Below are 19,130 nucleotides of genomic sequence, written 5' to 3'. Positions count from 1 at the left end.
TTTTATCCTTTTCAAGCCAGCCAAAACGTCACACATACACAAATCATCAAACTGGTAGGAGGCGAGGAGTTGTGGTCTATCAAATTACTACTTTTATGGAATATCTAGTCAAGTTATTCGCGCTTTGCGCGGTAAAAAAAAATTAACAATATAATTCTTGAATAAACTTAATCGAAATAAAAGAGTTAGAATTTTCACACATCAAAGACAAATCTAAATATTCTCTTACGGATAGCTCCGAAATTCACAATATCACCAATACAAATTTAAATCTATTCACACACTTTACTGTTTCCTAAATAGAACATTATATGCAAAATTGAATACTATTCAACAAATAGGCATTAGAAAAGCGCCAAAACTAATTTGGTTAAAATTTTTAATATAGCAAAAATAATTATAATCTAATCTACAACTTATGAAAAAGGCTGAAGACAAAGCGGAGACCACTCTCAAATGTAAGTGCAATTCACTCTTACTCACATAATTAATCATGTATTTTTAATTAGTTAACTCTTAGATTTCCTATGAATTGAAAAAAGTTTCAAGAGTTTTAAGTTATTTATTTAGAAATAATGTTTCTTAAATACATATTTAATATATGCGTATTTAAGTTTGATTTTTAAATATTTTCAAAAGTTTCTCCTATTAAAAATAGAAAATATGCCACATAAAAAAGGGGGGAAATAAAATAAAGATAAATATCAATGCTAGCCATAATGATGTTTGACATCATTTTATTATAGATCAATTTTATATTATGTATATAAATATACAGAAAACAGAAACAAACCGTTGGTGTACTTGTAGAGGAAGAGAACATTTGAGCTTCCCTTATGAATTGTTCATCTTCTTTAGGAGTGACGCCTATGGTAAGGTTATATATATATATATATATATATATATATATATATATAACAAGCACCTCACTCTGAGTTGATCTTGTGAAAGTACAATTGAGAAAGACATAATTCGATATTTTGATTTCTTTGTGAACATCCCAAGAGTTTATGGGGTTTTCGAGATTATATTACTAAATTAAATAGAGGTTTAAACAAAAAAAGATTGAGGAAGAAGATAAAGGAAACATAAATTTGAGTCAGCTGATACCAATTTTATGTTAAACAATACGTAAGAAGAACAATCTTACCGATGGCATCGCAACTCACTATCAGAATTTTTATCTCCTTAATAGCCAAAAAAACTCATTTTTGTTAATTCTTTCCCTGCACAAGTTGACTCGGTAACAAAGCCGGGGGAGGATACATACCTTACAGCGCTTCTGAAATTTGGAACTTCATCGATCAAATCCTTTTTTTTTTTTTTTTTGGGTAAATAAGTAACTTTATTACCAAGGGCAAAATATGTACAATCATAACAAAAAACCCTAGAGATGGTCAGCACTCCACCTCCGAAAACCTGCTAAAATATTTATCTACTATCCCCTCCTCGCTTATGATATTATCTATTCAATACTAAGGAAATCTTCAGACTCACTACTACTAAAATGTCAATATTATCCTACTCTTCTTCTAACTCTTTTCCTCCAGGACAATTTTCAGGGATAGAAATTCATGGATTCCAGTTGCTTTGTAATCTTCTTGTTGTGGCTCCCTCGACAGTATATGTCTTGCACTATTAGCCTGCTAAGATTGTCAACGGTTCTTCTTCTTCCTTGAAATATTCTTTGATTTCTCTCTTGCCAAATATAGTAAACACTACATGCCAGCACCATTCTATACATTTCTGCTTTTGCGTTTTTCCCATTTGCAAATTTAATCGCCCACTCCTGCTCTTCCACCCATCCCATAACTTGTTTATGCACTCCTTGCCATCTGAGTAATTTATTCCATAGAGTTGCAGAGAAGTTACACTCAAAAAATAAGTGATCAAGAGATTCATCATCATGTTCACACAATGGACAAACCAAATTGTTAGCAATGCCCCACTTCGCTAATCGATCTCTTATGTACAATCTTCCATGTGCTACCAACGTCAAATTGAATACCCATTTAGGACACCCTGCATTATTACAGACAAGTCTCTTCCAAGTGACCTTTGGGAAAGAACCTCTCAATCTCTGATAAAGTTTTTTGATAGAAAAGGAATTCATGGCTAGAATATCAGAATGAGTGTATCCTGCTTCTTCTAAATTCTTTTTGGCCTTCATTATCTTCCTAACATCCAGGAAGCTTGGTTTGGATATGTATCCCAAACTTGCCTCCCTTTTATATAGTAGCAATGAATCCATTGAACTTGTCCTTCTTTTTGCTCAAGTTCCAGTAATGTTTGCTTACTGCTGCCTTATTCCATATATGGATATCCATAACATTAAAGCCACCAGCTGAGTGAGGATAGCAGACCTTCTCCCAAGCTAGGAGAGATTTATGTGACGTTTTATTTTCCCCAGTCCAAAAGAACTTTCTACACACAGCTTCTATCATTTGTATGATCCTCTTTGGTAGTACAAAAATCTGTGACCAGAATGTTTGTATGCCTTATAGTAGTAATTTCTATGATATGATTGGCTTTGGGGATTTTTTCTTTTCTGATTTGCTTATTTGTATATTTAAAATTCATCCAAGTACATTACAGAGTCACCTTTCATTGGCTGCTGCTTTAGAGCTTCATAATGGAATGTGTCTTTAAAAATTGAAACGGTTGTGCCTTTCAGAATTGACGGTTAAACTTTTTAAGTATTGATTTAGTAAATAGCAACAAAAAGAAAAAATTAATAAAAATAGCAAAAAAAGAAGGAAAAAGATAAATGACAATAGTCAAAGAGATGTGCCACCTCAGTTTTCTATTGCCCACAATTGTATTATAATATAGATAGTTATCGTTTATTTTTTAAGCATGTTATCAGTTGTAGGCCAAATACTTATATAACCCCTTAAACTTGGCACTAGGGGTGGGCGTCGGCCAGTTCGGTTCGGTTTTTAGGAAGTTCGGTTCGGTTTGTTCTATTTTTGATTTCCTATTTGGTGCACCAATAACCGAACTAAAATTAGTTCGTTTTCTTCGGTTTTGCTAATTCGGCTCGGTCAATTTTCGGTTCAATTCGGTCGGTTTAGTCTTATCTTATTGAGCTTTTAAATTGGACTTTTTCTACTAAAAAATATGACTAATTTCATATTTTAGAGCAAATAAAAACTCAAAAACGCAATACTTATAATATGATTAGCCAAATCATTTAGTTGATGTAGGAAATATAAATTTATTTGATAAATATTACTTACAATATAACTATCTCGTAGACGTAGACAATCATCTAGAAGCATAATCTAAGCAAGTTCAAATCCCAACGGTATGTAGCTTCCATTATAACATCTTTGGCCGATGATCAAGAAAAAAATGAGGAATATGCACATTGGGAAATTCACTCGAGTGGTTGTAGAAAGGTGCTTTAAAAAGATTGTGGAAAGAACTATTTAGTACAAAGAATTTCGAGTCTTACCCACTATGAAAACTTCGGAAACCGAAGTTGCAAAACCAAGCACCGAACTGAACACTAAAATTATAGAAAAAATAAACCACAAGCCAATAGAATAAGCCGAAAAACCGAAACCGAATAAATGGAAGTTTACGGTTCGGTCAGTTTTTTCGGTTCGATCAGTATTATATCCGTCCCTGCTTGGCACCGATTTTCACTCACACTTTAACTAACACTGTTTCCCATGGAACACTTTATCTATGTTTGAACTGTCCTATTAGACAGATTCGTCTGATGTGGCATAGCACGTGTACCACACTTCTTGTAAGTAGGGGTGCTCATAAAAACCCGAAAAACCCAACCAAACTGAAAACCGAATCAAACCGATACTTTTTGGTTTGGTTTTGTTTTGTTTTTGAATTTTAAAAACCGATCAAATTTGGTTTGGTTTTGGTTTTAATCAGAAAAAAACCGAAAAAAACCGAACCAAACCGAATATAGGAGTAGCTATTTCAAATTATTACACCTATATATATATATGTATATTTTTATACAAAGTTTCAAAAAATTTATGGTAAATGGTAATAGTTTGCACTTTTAGTATAGTTATTTACCTTTACATCTAGTTTGATTGGTAGTTTCCTTTGTTAAGTATAAGAATTCATATCGTGTTAAAAATAATATATTTTTAATTGGGTCCTTAAATTATTCATCACTATTTGATTCAATTATCATTAATATATCTTGGTAAATAATAGATTTCTCAAAGGACAATTGATTTGATAGTGTTACGTTGAAAATGTGGTCAGCGGAATATGTGTTTGGTAATGTATGTCTCATATTTAAGAAAAACCCAACAAATAATCGAAAAAACCGAAAACCCGACATAAACCGAATCGAGAAAAGACCGACTTAATTAGTTTGGTTTGATTCTAATATTTGAAATATCGACTTACTTGGTTTGGTTTCTTTTTAGGGAAAAACCGATCCAAAACGAACCATCAACCCCCCTACTTGTAAGAGCGTGGAAAACTAAAATTTTGTTGTTCAGTATTTTTCTCTCTCCATCTTCACCATTATTACAGCCATCACCTTCATATTAACAACAATCAACCACATGAACAAATTACTCTCTTTCTGTTTATTCCTTCTAGAGAGCTTTGAAGACCTCATATTTTAGGACAAAAGGTACCAATTTCCCAATAATTTACTTGGCCATATGATGGAAGTTGGATGCGAGAGATACAAAAATTAAACTCTACCACTACCTGTGCAACTCCCAGAGGAAATTCGGTGATGATATCTAATCGGACGGTGTCAACTTCCAGCTTTTATTAAACCCTTCTTCTCATTCAATCTGATGACCACGCTTTGAAAGTTCAAGCAGCTCGGGAAATTAGACGCCTCACCAAGACTTCCAAAACATACCGCCGGTTATTTCTCTAACGCCGTGAAACCCCTCATTGATATGTTCCGTTTTAACTTCACCATTGCCCCGGCATTTCTGTCACAGCCATGGATGTAATTTTCAGCGCCCGTTTTGTTGCAGAGCAAGAAAACTTTGAGATTTCGAGAAAATAGTGAGTGGGCTGGCCAGAGTTATATTTATTTATTTTGTTCGAAAGCTTTTTTGACTCAAAATCCATGCGGCGTTTTGTCATTAGTTATTTGTTCACGCATTACATTTGTGTACTGATTAGTCCTGAGGTGTTTAATTGTTATAATTTACTAAAGTTAGTGTGTCTAGTAGGAACAAGCTATAGTTAAAGTATCTAAGTTGAAATCTATGTATTTGGCCTAATTTGTATGTGTACGTAGTGAATCTACTTTTAATATTACAAGATTTTTCTCCGTTGTAGTCTGATTTACTATAAAAGAAAGTTAGCTTTCCTATACTCCAAGAATGTTAATCACTAGTAACTCGTATGATAATAGTAATAATTATAAAGCATATTCTATCATCGCCTACAAACCAATAAATGTTCAACAAAAAATTAAGTTAATTTTTTTTAATCATATTTCACCCTGTCAATCACAAAGCCAATTTCGCAAAAACATAACTTAGCTTTTTTGCATTCTTAGATTAATACAATAGAACTTTGAGATTTGCTAATAAAAAGACTTTTGAGAGTTGGATAAGAATTTTTAACCTACAAAGGGAAAGAGGTGGAAGAGGAAGTTAATGAAACCCTAGGTTTGACTCGTTCGGGGAGATGCTTTGCCCCGGAGGAATTAAGGAAAGCTAAGCCGCTCAAAAATGGTCCAATTCTAGTGAAGAAACCAGTCACCGAAGAGGAAGCGGAAGAGTTTTTGAGAAAAATGAAGGTGCGGGATTACTCCATAGTAGAACAATTGAGAAAGACCCCCGCTCAGATTTCTCTTCTATCATTGTTGATACATTCAGACGATCACCGTCGGGCCCTCATAAAGATTCTGAATGAAGCTCATGTCCCTGACAAGATCACAGTGAACCATTTGGAGAAGATTGCCAATAAGATATTTGAGTCTAACAGGATCACGTTCTCGGATGATGAGTTGCCTCTGGAGGGTACGGAACACAATCGGGCTCTCTATCTCACAGTGAAATGAGAAGATTTCCTGGTCACAAGGGTGTTAGTTGACAATGGTTCCAGTGCAAACACTTGCCCTCTCTCTACTCTGAACAAGTTAAAAATTGATGCTGAGAGGATCCACAAGAATAGTATATGTGTCCGAGGTTTTGATGGAGGGGGAAAAGACTCTGTTGGCGACATCATGCTCGAACTGACAATAGGACCAGTTGAATTTACCATGGAGTTCTAGGTACTGGATGTGGCCGTCTCTTACAATTTGCTGTTGGGTAGGCCCTGGATACATGTTGCCAAAGCAGTTCCGTCTTCTCTGCACCAGATGGTGAAGTTCGAGTGGGACAGACAAGAAATTGTCGTGTATGGTGATGAGAACTTATGTGCATACAATGATACATCCGTCCCGTTTATTGAGGGTGAAGAACATAAGGGGTTGTGGGTCTATCAAGTTTCCGAAACAGTGTCGGTTGAGAAGGTTCTGGAAGGGGAATACATTCCGGGTCCAAAGCTAGCTTCTGCAACCGTCATGGTAGCAAATGAAATGTTGAAGAATGGTTTTGTGTCGGTCAAGGGTCTAGGCGCATCTTTACAAGGTATCGTGCAGCCAATGTCTCTACGTAAAAATCTGGGTACATTTGGTCTGGGGTTCAAGCCTATAGGGGATGATGTGAAGAAAGCTAGAAAGTTGAAAAGGAAGGCATGGTCGTTCCCTAAGTCTATCCCACGTCTCTCCAGGTCTTTCATCAAGTCAGGGGTCGTGAAGCGCCCGGTGTCAGCAGTTCCAAAGCCTGTAGTTGATTTTGACGAGGAGTTGATTGAAAGGTTCCAAAGTCTCTTTGATGAGGTGAACATGGTAGAAATTGGGGAAGGTTCCAGCAAAGTGGACGTGTAGTTTATTGGGCCAAAAGTGAAGCTTAACAATTGGGATGCTACTCCTCTCCCTACTCGGAAGGAGTTTTGGTAGTTTGCTTTATTTTCTTTTCTGTTATCTAGGTTATTCCAGGGTTGTAATCCAGATTTTTATTTTTCGCTTATTTTTATGTACAAACCCTTCTATCCTTTATTTTGAATGAAATGCAATTTCCTTGTCCATTACTCCTGATAGTGTCATTTTTGTCTTTCTTTGTACAGTTCTTTTTATGTTGGTTTCAATGACATGACATGCATGAGGAATCTTCAGCCAAGTCTTAAAAGTCAATCTAACTCTGAAATAATAATCCAAGAGTGTGATGATGAAACAGAATATGATGACGAGGAGGCATTTGAGTAAATTAGTAAAGAACTAAATCATTTTGAAGAGAAACCCAAGCCTAATTTGAATGAAACTGAAGCAATCAATTTAGGGGATCCAGATAATATTAGGGAAACCAAGATAAGTGTACACTTGGAACCACAAATCAAGGAAGAAATAATCAAAGTACTGTTTGAATATAAAGACATTTTTGCATGGTCATATGACGACATGCCAGGTCTAAGTGCTGATTTGGTGGTTCACAAATTGCCCACTAATCCGGCATTCCCTCCCGTCAAGTAGAAGTTAAGGAAGTTCAAGACTGACATGAGTGTGAAGATCAAGTAAGAAATCATAAAACAGTTGGACGCGAAGGTCATTCGAGTCACGCGATACCCCACTTGGTTAGCTAATGTTGTGCTACTGCCAAAGAAGGGTGGCAAGACCAGGGTGTGCATTGATTACCGCGATCTCAACAAAGCAAGTCCAAAGGATAATTTTCCATTGGAAAATATCCACATTTTGATTGATAACTGTGGTAAGCGTGAGATCAGGTCTTTTGTGGATTTCTATGCGGGGTACCACCAGATCTTGATGGATGAGGAAGATGCAGAAAAGACAGCATTCATCACGCCATGGGGAACATATTGCTACCGGGTAATGCCATTTGGTTTGAAAAACGCTGGGGCAACTTACATGAGGGAAATGACTACTGTGTTTCATGACATGATACACAAGGAGATTGAGGTTTATGTAGACGATGTGATCATAAAGTCAAAGCAACAGTCCGACCATGTCGGAGATTTGAGGAAGTTTTTTCAGAGGCTCCGCAGGTACAATCTTAAGCTCAACCCTCCGAAGTGCGCATTTGGTGTGCCGTCTGGGAAACTGCTGGGATCCATAGTCAGTCGGCGAGACATTGAGTTGGATCCATCAAAGATCAAAACTATCCAAGAATTACCACCGCCAAGGAGTAAGAGTGAAGTGATGAGTTTGCTCGGGCATTCAAACTACATTAGCAGGTTTATTGCTCAACTCACGACAACCTGTGAGCCCATCTTTAAGTTGTTGAAAAAGGATGATGCGGTCAAATGGACTGATGAATGTCAGGCGGCATTTGATAAGATCAAGGGGTACTTGTCGAACCTACCTGTGCTGGTCCCGCCGGAACCCGGGAGGCCTTTAATTCTCTATTTGACAGTCTTGGATAACTCATTCGGTTGTATGCTAGGTCAACACGACATCACTGGCAGGAAGGAGCAAGCCATCTATTATCTCAGCAAGAAGTTCACATCCTATGAGGTTAAGTATACTCCCCTTGAAAGACCATGTTTTGCCCTGACTTGAGTGGCACAAAAGTTGAAGCATTATCTGTCGTCCTACACTACTTACCCCATTTCTCGTCTGGATCCTTTTAAAGTATATCTTTCAGAAGCCTATGCCCACAGGAAGACTTGCAAAGTGGCAGATTTTGCTCACAGAGTTTGACATCATCTATGTGACTCGAACCGCGATGAAAGCCCAAGCGTTGGCCGATCATTTGGCCGAGAACCCAGTGGATGAAGAGTATGAGCCATTGAGGACTTATTTTCCTGATGAAGAGGTGATGCATATTGATAAGCTGGAGCAGGATGAAAAGCCAGGTTGGAAACTTTTCTTTGATGGAATCGCTAACATGAAAGGTGTTGGAATAGGGGTTGTGCTCATTTCTGAAACAGGGCATCATTACCCTGTTACGGCCCATCTTCGTTTCTATTGTAATAACAACATGGCTGTTGGTGCACCAGATTCAGGGAGAATGGGAGACTCGAGATTTAAAGCTCGTACCGTATTGACAATGTTTGCATGATCTTTGTCAATGGTTTAGATCAGTGGAGTTCAGGCATATTCCTAGGATCCATAATGAGGTTGTCGATGCCTTGACTACCTTGGCCTCAATGTTATACCATCCGGACAAAGATTATGTTGACCCTCTGCATATTCAAGTTCATGATCAGCATGCCTAATATAATGTGGTTGAGAAAGAACTTAATGGTGAACTATGGTTCCATGATATCAGGGAATACATCAATATGGGGGTATATCCGGTACAAGCCACGGGTGATCAAAAGAGGACAATTCGACGTTTGGCTAGTGGAGTTTTCTTGAGCGGGGGAATTTTGTACAAAAGAACTCCAGATCTTGGGTTGTTGAGATGTATAGATTCTAAACAAGCCACGACTATCATGACCGAAGTACATTCCGGAGTTTGCGGGTCGCATATGAGTGGGTATGTTCTGGCAAAGAAAATTCTTCGAGCAGGGTATTATTGGCTCACCATGGAACGAGATTTCATCAGCTTTGTGCGCAAGTGTCATCAATGCCAAGTACACGGTGATTTGATTCATTCTCTGCCGTCTGAGTTGCATACAATGTCCGCACCTTGGCCTTTAGTTGCTTGGGGCATGGATGTCATTGGACCAATCGAGCCAGCAGCGTCAAATGGGCACAGGTTTATTCTGGTGGCCATCGACTATTTCACTAAGTGGGTTGAAGCTATGACTTTCAAATCTGTGACCAAGAAGGCAGTGGTCGATTTTGTTCATTAAAACATCATTTGTCGGTTCGGAATCCCCAAGGTAATCATCACGGATAATGGTGCTAATCTTAACAGCCATTTGATAAAAGAAGTATGCCAACAGTTCAAGATTACGCATCGCAACTCCTTACTCCGTATCGCCCCAAGGCTAATGGAGCTGTTGAGACAGCTAACAAAAATATAAAGAATATACTTCGAAAGATGGTGCAAGGTTCTAGGCAATGGCATGAGAAGTTGCCTTTTGCTTCGTTGGGTTACCGCACTACTGTTCGCACTTCAGTAGGTGCAACTCCTTATTTGTTGGTATATGGGACTGAAGCAGTTATACCCGCGGAAGTTGAAATTTCATCCCTTCAAATTGTTGCTGAAGCAAACATTGATGATGATGAGTGGGTCAAAACCCGATTGGAGCAATTAAGTCTGATTGATGAGAAAAGACTGGCGGCAGAAAGTCATGGCCAGTTGTATCAAAAGTAAAAATGGCAAGAGCATACAACAAGAAGGTGCGTCCGTGGAAATTTGAAGTGGGTCAGCAAGTATTGAAACGCATCCTTCCGCATCAGGTTGAGGCTAAAGGCAAGTTTGCTCCAAATTGGCACGGGTCGTTCATTATAACGAGAGTGTTGTCCAATGGTGCTTTGTATTTGACAGATATAGAAGGCAAATGTGTAGATATGCCTATCAATTCTGATGCAATCAAAAGATATTATGTATGATTTCTTTGGTTTGTTTAATTGTGATGTTTGTACTTGGCATATTTTGAAGGTGCATTTTATTCTGCTATCCAAACACTTTATCCTTTATTGTCCCGTTTGAGCCTTATTTATTTTCTTTCATACCCCTCTTTTGGAATTGGAAGCAGAGTTCAGAAACACAGATACAGGAGATAAATAAAGAAGAGAAAAAAAGAAAAAGAGAAGAGAAAAAGAAAAAAGAAAATGAAAAAAAAGTAAGTAAAGCAATAGAAAGAGAAGAAAAGAAAAAAAGAAAAAAAAAGAAATAGAAAAGTAACAAAAACGAAGCAATCCCTATGTCATGAACTTCGTTCGACCTGATTCCTTTTAAGGATACGTAGGCAGCCTCACGGTTCGGTCCCATCAAAGTAAAAATTCAAAAATCCCCAGGAAAAGAAACCGGGGCAGAAGTTTTGGTGTTGCGAAAGATCTGATTCCAAAAGTTGTAATTGTGAACCCTTTCATTTTAAGCTGTTTGAGCCTTTATGATATTCTCTCTTTCTAACCCTATCCAAAAGCCTACATTTCGGTCCAAAGAAAGACCTTCTGATCAATCTTTGGGAATGCCAAGTCAAGCAAGATAGAGGTATGATTCATCAGTGGCAACACTCCGTTCTACACAAGGAAATTGAATAAATGAGAGAGTCTTATTGGTGAAAAACCTCACGGGCACCGTAAGGCGATGGAAAGATGAGAGAAACTAAAATGAGAAAGTCTTATTGGTGAAAACCCTCGCGGGCACTGTAAGGCGACGATGAGTAGAGAGATGAACATATGAGAGAGGTTTGTTGGTGAAAACCCGTCAGGGCACTGCAAGCCGAATGAGGCTCGTGATTTTGCTGAGAGATTGGATTATAGAAAATCCCAGTTTTGAAGTATGAAGACGGGGCGCAAAATGAAATATGATTAGGTGAACAGTCTGGGCTGATTAATCTGAAATGCATGTCATGATCATTGGTACCAGCTGCTTTGCTCAAATAAGTCTCATTTCCTTTTTCTTCCTCAAACAGTCATCCTATTTCAAATTTTCTTCTTTACTCCTAACTCTCAAAGTCATTGCATTTCATTTCTTTGGGGTCTGCTTCTCTAAGTCGTCTCCAATGTTAGCCTTTCTAAGCAAGCAAGAAAGGATTTCAAAGCTTATTACCAACTTTCAAATTGCACAAAGCAAAGTGAGGCCAAAGTATACCAGAAATAGCATGATGCAAAATGGAAAATGAGGTGTTAGTGGAAGTTCAGTTGGTCGAGTGGTTTCGTGAACTTTGGGAAAATACAGAGGTTCAAATTGGAAGGACAGAAATGTAAAATAACAGGATGAGTGTGGGGCACTCAGGTCATCCATGGCCCTATGGTTGAGGTTCAATCAGAAGGTCAAACAATTCTTTGCCAGTTCGAGGCAGCTAATCGGAACAAAGCATGGTAGTGAAAAGGCCACCTTCAGCAAGAATGCCGCAAACTAACCACCGCATTTTCAAACTGATAAATTTTTCTTTGATTGAAACAGGAGCAGGAAATTTCGTTTGTTCCGGGGGAACCCTCTGTGAGGAAATCATGTGCCAGACATGTTCTGCCGTAAATCTTCAGGACCCTCCTGGATAATGGGATTTAATTTAAAAAATTGTAGGGCCCTCTTGAATAATGGGATCTAATTTTGAAAGTTCTCAGGACCCTCCTGGATAATGGGATCTAGATAAATTTTAAGACCTTCATAGATAACAAGATTTAGCATAAGTTCTACCTTAATTTAGCTTTGAAGTTTTCACTCTTAAGATAAGATTTAATTTTACATTTTCAGGGCCCTCCTGGATAATGGGATTTAGCTTTTAAATTCTCAGAGATCTTTTAGATAACATGATTCGATTAACACTCACACATGTTCCCAGTACCAAATTTGGGTAGAAAAGTTTCTTTTGTTTTGTCTGTTTTGTTGTAATGACAGGTGCCCACCTAGAAAACAAGGGAATACGTTTCAGGTTTTGGCATCAGGAGCCCACCTGGAAAACAAGGGAATGCATTTCAAGTTGAGCATTAGGCGCCCACCTGGAAAACAAGGAAATATAGTTCAAGTGCTGGAATCAGGCGCCCACCTGGAAAACAAGGGAATACATTTCAAGTTGAGGCATCAGGTGCCCACCTGGAAAACAAGGGAATACGTTTCAAGTGTTGGAATCAGGCGCCCACCTGGAAAATAAGGGAATACATTTCAAGTTGAGGCATCAGGCGCCCACCTGGAAAATAAGGGAATACGTTTCAAGTGTTGGAATCAGGCGCCACCTGGAAAACAAGGGAATACATTTCAAGTTGAGGCATCAGGCGCCCACCTGGAAAACAAGGGAATATGTTTCAAGTTTTGGCATCAGGCGCCCACCTGGAAAACAAGGGAATACATTTCAAGGTCAAGCATCAGGCGCCCACTTGGAAATTAAGGGAATAAAGTTCAAGTGTGGGAATCAGGAGCCCACCTGGAAAACAAGGGAACACGTTTCAAGTTGAGGCATCAGGCGCCCACCTAGAAAACAAGGGAATACAGTTCAAGTGCTGGAATCAGGCGCCCACCTGGAAAAAAAAGGAATACGTTTCAAGTTTTGGCATCAAGCGCCCACCTGGAAAATAAGGGAATGCAGTTCAAGTGTTGGAATCAGGCGCCCACCTGGAAAACAAGGGAATACATTTCAAGTTGAGGCATCAGGCTCCCACCTGGAAAACAAGGGAATACAGTTCAAGTGTTGGAATCAGGCACCCACCCGGAAAACAAGGGAATTCATTTCAAGTTTAAGCATCAAGCACCCACCTGGAAAACAAGGGAATTCATTTCAAAGTATTCAGCATCAGGCGCCCACCTGGAAAACAAGGGAATTCATTTCAGAAATCAATTCGAATTAGCAACAAAAGGAGCTCGCCTCGAGAGTATAAGCCAATAGTTCAAGATGCACGGCAGAACTGCAGAAGTTTCAAGATCAAGTTTGAAGATATGTAGATAGGATTCTTGTAACTCATAGATCATAGTTAGCCTAGCTTTTTTTTATTTTTGTCTCAGTGTAATAAGGAGTTCAGCAAGCAGTAGCAGCAGCAGCAATAGTGAAATCAAAGCTTCCCGGTAGTCCCAGCTACCAAAACTTCCAGAACTACACTGACCTGATTCCTTTATAGCCAAGGATATATAGGCAACATCAGAAGCAAGGTTCGGTCAGATCTTTCAAAAAATGCTCCCCACGGAGTATCCAAACGACCAAAAATCGCTCGTCTCCGCTCACTTTATCTTTGCCCGAAAACTCTTCGTGTTTCCGAGCAAAGAGGGGCAGCTGTGAGCACGTCATTTTTGCCCTATGTGAAATACTCCTACAAAATAAAGAAATATATTTTTTCCAAATTGTTTGCAATTTTATAGGATTTTTTGTAGAATTTTGTCAATTGTTTGCATTTTTGTGCATGTCTAATTCTGTCGAAATCATGAAAAATATCAAAAAATATCATGCATTGCATTTAGGTTTTTGTGTTTACATTTTACGATTAATTAGTTAATTAATTGCATTAGTAAAATGAAAACCACAAAAAATATCTTTCATTTTTACATTTTATGCTTTTAATGCTAATTTAGTAATTTTCTTTTCCATAATTTAGGATCAACTAATTTTGTAAATATTATAATTAGTAATTAGCTTAATATTGCAAATTAGATTAATTTAGGATTAATTTGGGTTTTTAATTCATTAAAGGAAAAGAAAATTGGAAAAGGTTTGTTTTGGACTCGACTTGGGCCAAATGCATTGAGCCCAATTGATTTTGGCCCAGTTTCGCCCAATATCCCTACCCAAATCCGGTCCAACATTCCTTACTACCCCAAACGACGTCGTTCCATTGCGTTTGGATCTGGGCCGTTGATCTTATTATATCGGACGGCCTGGAACTTAATACCCCCTTCCTATAAAATTGTCCTAACAACACCCTCATACCCTTCAGCCCCCCCTCCATTTCCCCGTCTCCCTAACTCTGAACATAAACCCTAGCCGCCCTGGGTTCCTTCATCTTCACCACCATTCGCCGCCGGCCGAAAATCACCTCATGGCGGCGGCCGGTCTCCAAACCACTCCGAATTTGCACCAGATAATCCTCACCTCCCTTACTCCCCAAATCCACTACTAATTTCCCTTAAATACTATCTAAATCGCACCATGTGTACGGTAAAACCGGGGGGTCCGATTTCCCCGTCATTGGGTCTCCCCGCGAACGTGCTTCTCAAGGTTCGAAGCCTAGGTCGAGACTCACCTTCGGGAGCCGTCGGGTTTTGACCCCGGGGGCAGTGCATACCAACAACTATGATAGGAAAGAGGGGAGTTTCCAAGGCATGCAGCTGGTATTGACAGAGCCTAATGCTATCTAGCTGTCTCATCCCCCTATCTTTATAATTAATGTTTTTTGTACAATATTGGGATCCCCCTTCTATATAAAGGGGATCCTTACAATTTTGTAAACAACCTATTGTTGCTCCAACTATTCGACACAAGATAAATAATAACTCTCTCCCTCTCTTTTCTCTCTAACACACTCTCTCGATATTATTGCTCCTATTTATTACTTTCGTACTTGTTCTTCATTTATTGCTTAACATTGGCCATAAAGAGCCTCCCTCAATTATTTTGTAACTGTTATCCCTTCCCCGATTATCCCTAATGGCTCGAGCTCGAGCCCAGGAATAAGCCTCGAGGCCCCGCACCGGTCAGTCCGAGGCCCGAAATAGCTAACTCGCCGGTTTGATTATAACTATGTTTTAGCTCGTGTTTCGTCTTTAAACTTCATACACCTAGCATCAACTGCTTAACAACTAACATAAATATAGGTCACGTATTTTTAGAGTCCCATCAACATATTTAATTGTTATTACCATTTTCACGGTAAACAGTTTGGCGCCCACTGTGGGGCTAAAAATAATAGCGATTATTTTCTTGTTGGTTTCGTTACACAACACGAGCTATCTTTCACACTTTTTCTTGTCCAAGATCTTCGATTTCTGGTCAAAATGTCTGGCTCGGTAAGTAAGATGGAAAATGACAACCTCGAAAACCACAAAGAGAAGGACACGACTATTCCAAATGTCGGTACACCATCGCAAAACTCAACCTGGATGGAAGGAGGGATTCTCCGACATGACGTCCATATGATTATTGGATGGACCAATATCCCCTAAGGACCCATGTTCAAACGGATAAGAACGTCCACTACAAAAGAGGGACCGACCCGAAACCGCGTGTCCGAAGACACCCTCGCATTCAGCGAGGAAGATCTCGAGGCCATGATAGAACCGCACAACGACGCGCCGGTGATCTCGTTTCTTTTAAATAATACTATGATAAAACATGTGCTCGTGGATCCAGGCAGCTTGGCCAACATAATTAGATCAGAGGTAGTAGGACAACTAGGGCTTCTCGAACGAGTCACCCCCATCTCTCGAGTCCTCCACAGCTTTAACATGACCGGCGAAGTAACGAAAGGAGAGATCACCCTCCTGATCGACACGTCCGGTGCGATTCAGAACATTGAGTTCCAAGTCATTGATGGCGACATGAGGTACAATGTATTGCCTGGCAAGCCTTGGATACACAACATGAGGGCAGTACCGTCAACCCTACACTAGGTGATAAAATTTCCCACGAAGGACGACGTAAAAACCATATGCGGAGAATAGCGGGTGGCGAAAGAAATGTTCGCGGTTCGCCATGAGGTGTCGATCCCCACGCACCCGATCTCAGACGATCCTAGGAACACATAGATCCCCGAGGACGACGAAGAAGATTTTTTCGCTCCTCGAACCTTCGTCTCCCCCGAAGAATCGGACGCAACTAAATCAACAGTCGAAGAGCTGGAGCAGACCGTTTTGATTGAACACCTCCCGGACCATAAGGTATACCTGGGAACGGGGCTAACCCCCGAACTCAGGGAAGGGTTCATTCAATTTCTTATTAATAATATCGACTGTTCACTTGGTCCCACTTAGATATGACAGGAACTCCACCAGAATTAACCTCTCACAAACTGAGCGACGATCCCAAGTTTAAACCCGTAAAGCATAAGAGAAGACCATATTCCGAGGTAAAACATGCCTTCATCAAAGAAGAAGTAACGAAACTTCTTAAAATAGGATCCATTAGAGAGGTAAAGTACCCCGAGTGGCTGGCCAATGTAGTAGTGGTGCCTAAAAAGGGAAATAAGCTAAGAATGTGCGTAGATTATAAAGACTTGAATAAAACATGTCCCAAAGATTCCTTCACATTGCCTAACATCGATCGTCTGATCGACGCTACAGCCGGCCACGAGACCCTCACCTTTCTCGATGCCTACTCGGGGTATAATCAAATCCGGATGAACCCCGAGGACAGGGAGGAAACCTCGTTCATCACAAAGTATGGTACCTACTGCTACTACGTAATGCCTTTCGGGCTAAAAACGTAGGGGCAACGTACCAGCGCCTAGTTAATAAAATGTTCGAGCATCAAGTAGGTAAATCAATGGAAGTATATATTAATGATATGCTAGTTAAATCCCTGCACGCAGAGGACCATTTAACTCATTTGCAGGAAACTTTCGACATCCTCAGAAGTTACAACATGAAGCTCAACCCCGAGAAGTGCGCCTTCGGAGTGGCTTCGGGCAAATTCCTGGGCTTCACGGTATCAAACAGGGGGATCGAGATTAACCCCGACAAAATAAAGGCCATCGAAGAAATCACGGTGGTAAACAATGTAAAGGCCGTGCAACGGCTAACAGGGCGGATAGCAGCCCTGGGCAAATTCATATCAAGGTCATCAGACAAGAGCCATCATTTTTTCTCTTTACTTAAAAGAACGAACAACTTCGAATCGACTCCAGAATGCCAACATTCCTAAAAGGAGCTAAAACGATATCTGACTAGTCCACCTTTGCTGCATATGCCAAAGGAGGATGAAACACTATATCTGTACCGGACCGTGTCTGAAATAGCGGTAAGCGGCATACTGGTCTGAGAGGAGCAAGGTACGCAATTCCCTATTTACTATGTAAGCCGGACCCTAGGGGACGCCGAAACCAGGTACCCCATCTAGAAAAATTATCTCTCGCGCTAATAAGCGCCTTGTGAAAACTGAAGCCCTATTTTCAATGTCACCGTATCTGCGTTCTGTCGACGTACCCCCTCCAAAGCATACTTCACAAACCCGAGCTATCGGGCCGATTGGCCAAATAGGCCATCGAACTCGAGGGGTATGATATCGAGTATCAATCTCGAACGGCCATCAAGTCCCAAATTCTGGCGGACTTCGTGGTCGATTTTTTGCCCTCCCTCGTACCCGAGGTAGAGAAGGAGATTTTATTAAAATCAGGCATGTCTTCCGGGGTATGGACCCTGTTCACAGACGGCGCCACAAATATAAGAGGATCCGGGCTTGGTATAGTCCTAAAGCCACCTGTTGGCGTAATCAGACAATCTATAAAAACGCAAAATTGACTAACAACGAAGCCGAGTACGAGGCTATGATTGCAGGTTTAGAACTGGCCAAAAGCTTAGGAGCCGAGACCGTCGAGGCGAGATGCGATTCACTCATGGTAGTAAGCCAGATGAATGGGAGCTACGAAGCTCGAGAAGACAGGATGCGGAGATATTTGGACAAAATCCAAGTCGCGCTACGTTGCTTCAAAGAATGGACCTTAGTCCATGTACCTCGAGAGCAGAACAGCAAGGCCTATGCCCTCACAAATCTGGGATCTTCTGTTGAAGAAGAGGACCTACTCCCCGGGGCTGTTGTTCAGTTGACTAAATCAGTGGTTGAGGAAGGTCACGCTGAGATCAATTCCACCAGCCTAACATGGGATTGGAGGAATAAATATATTGATTATTTAAGGGACGGGAAGTTGCTAGCAGATCCGAAAGAATCGAGGGCCCTGCGAACCAAAGCAGCCCGATTCTCGCTCGACGAAAACGAGACTCCGTACAGAAGAACTTCCGATGGCCCCCTGGCGGTAGTCTAGGGTCAGATGACACAGAATATGTACTCTGAGAAATTCACGAGGGTACTTGTGGAAATCATTCCGGCGCTGACTCCTTAGTCCAGAAGGTGATCAGAGCAGGCTACTATTGGGACAACATGGAAAAAGACACCAAAGAATTCGTCCGAAAATGTGACAAGTGCCAGAGATTCGCTCCCATGATTCACCAGCCCGGCGAGCAACTACATTCTGTCTTATCGCCATGGCCAGTCATGAAATGGGGAATGGACATTGTCGGCCCCTTGCCGACGGCACTAGGTAAAGCTAGATTCATTTTATTTATGACTGACTATTTCTCAAAAATGGGTGGAAGCGCAGGCCTTCGAAAAAATAAGAGAAAAGGAAGTCATCAACTTCATATGGGATCACATTATATGCCGATTCGGAATCACATCCGAAATAACATGCGATAACGGGAGGCAGTTCATCGGGAGCAAGGTAACACAGTTCCTTGAAGACCACAAAATCAAGAGAATCCTGTCAACGCCTTACCACCCATGTGCAAACGGCCAAGCCGAATCCACAAATAAAACCATCATTCAGAACTTAAAAAAGAAGCTGGAGAGCGCCA

At 40.3% G+C, this 19,130-nt stretch overlaps 1 protein-coding gene across 1 annotated transcript; it reads right to left on the bottom strand.

The window, feature by feature from the left end:
• LOC109230360 lies at positions 1,559–2,170 on the bottom strand. The gene has a single exon (XM_019395864.1). It carries the CDS (start codon positions 2,168–2,170, stop codon positions 1,559–1,561), a length of 612 nt encoding a protein of 203 aa, XP_019251409.1.

Source organism: Nicotiana attenuata, chromosome 7 (genome assembly GCF_001879085.1).
Source record: "Nicotiana attenuata strain UT chromosome 7, NIATTr2, whole genome shotgun sequence".
Classification (NCBI taxonomy): domain Eukaryota; kingdom Viridiplantae; phylum Streptophyta; class Magnoliopsida; order Solanales; family Solanaceae; genus Nicotiana; species Nicotiana attenuata.
The sequence above is the reverse complement of the archived record's forward strand: the minus strand, read 5'-3'. Positions and strand labels throughout refer to the sequence as shown.

Bases quoted from the DNA above. Each gene is read 5' to 3' on its own strand.
- LOC109230360 (XM_019395864.1), bottom strand. From the start codon at position 2,170: ATGAAGGCCAAAAAGAATTTAGAAGAAGCAGGATACACTCATTCTGAT.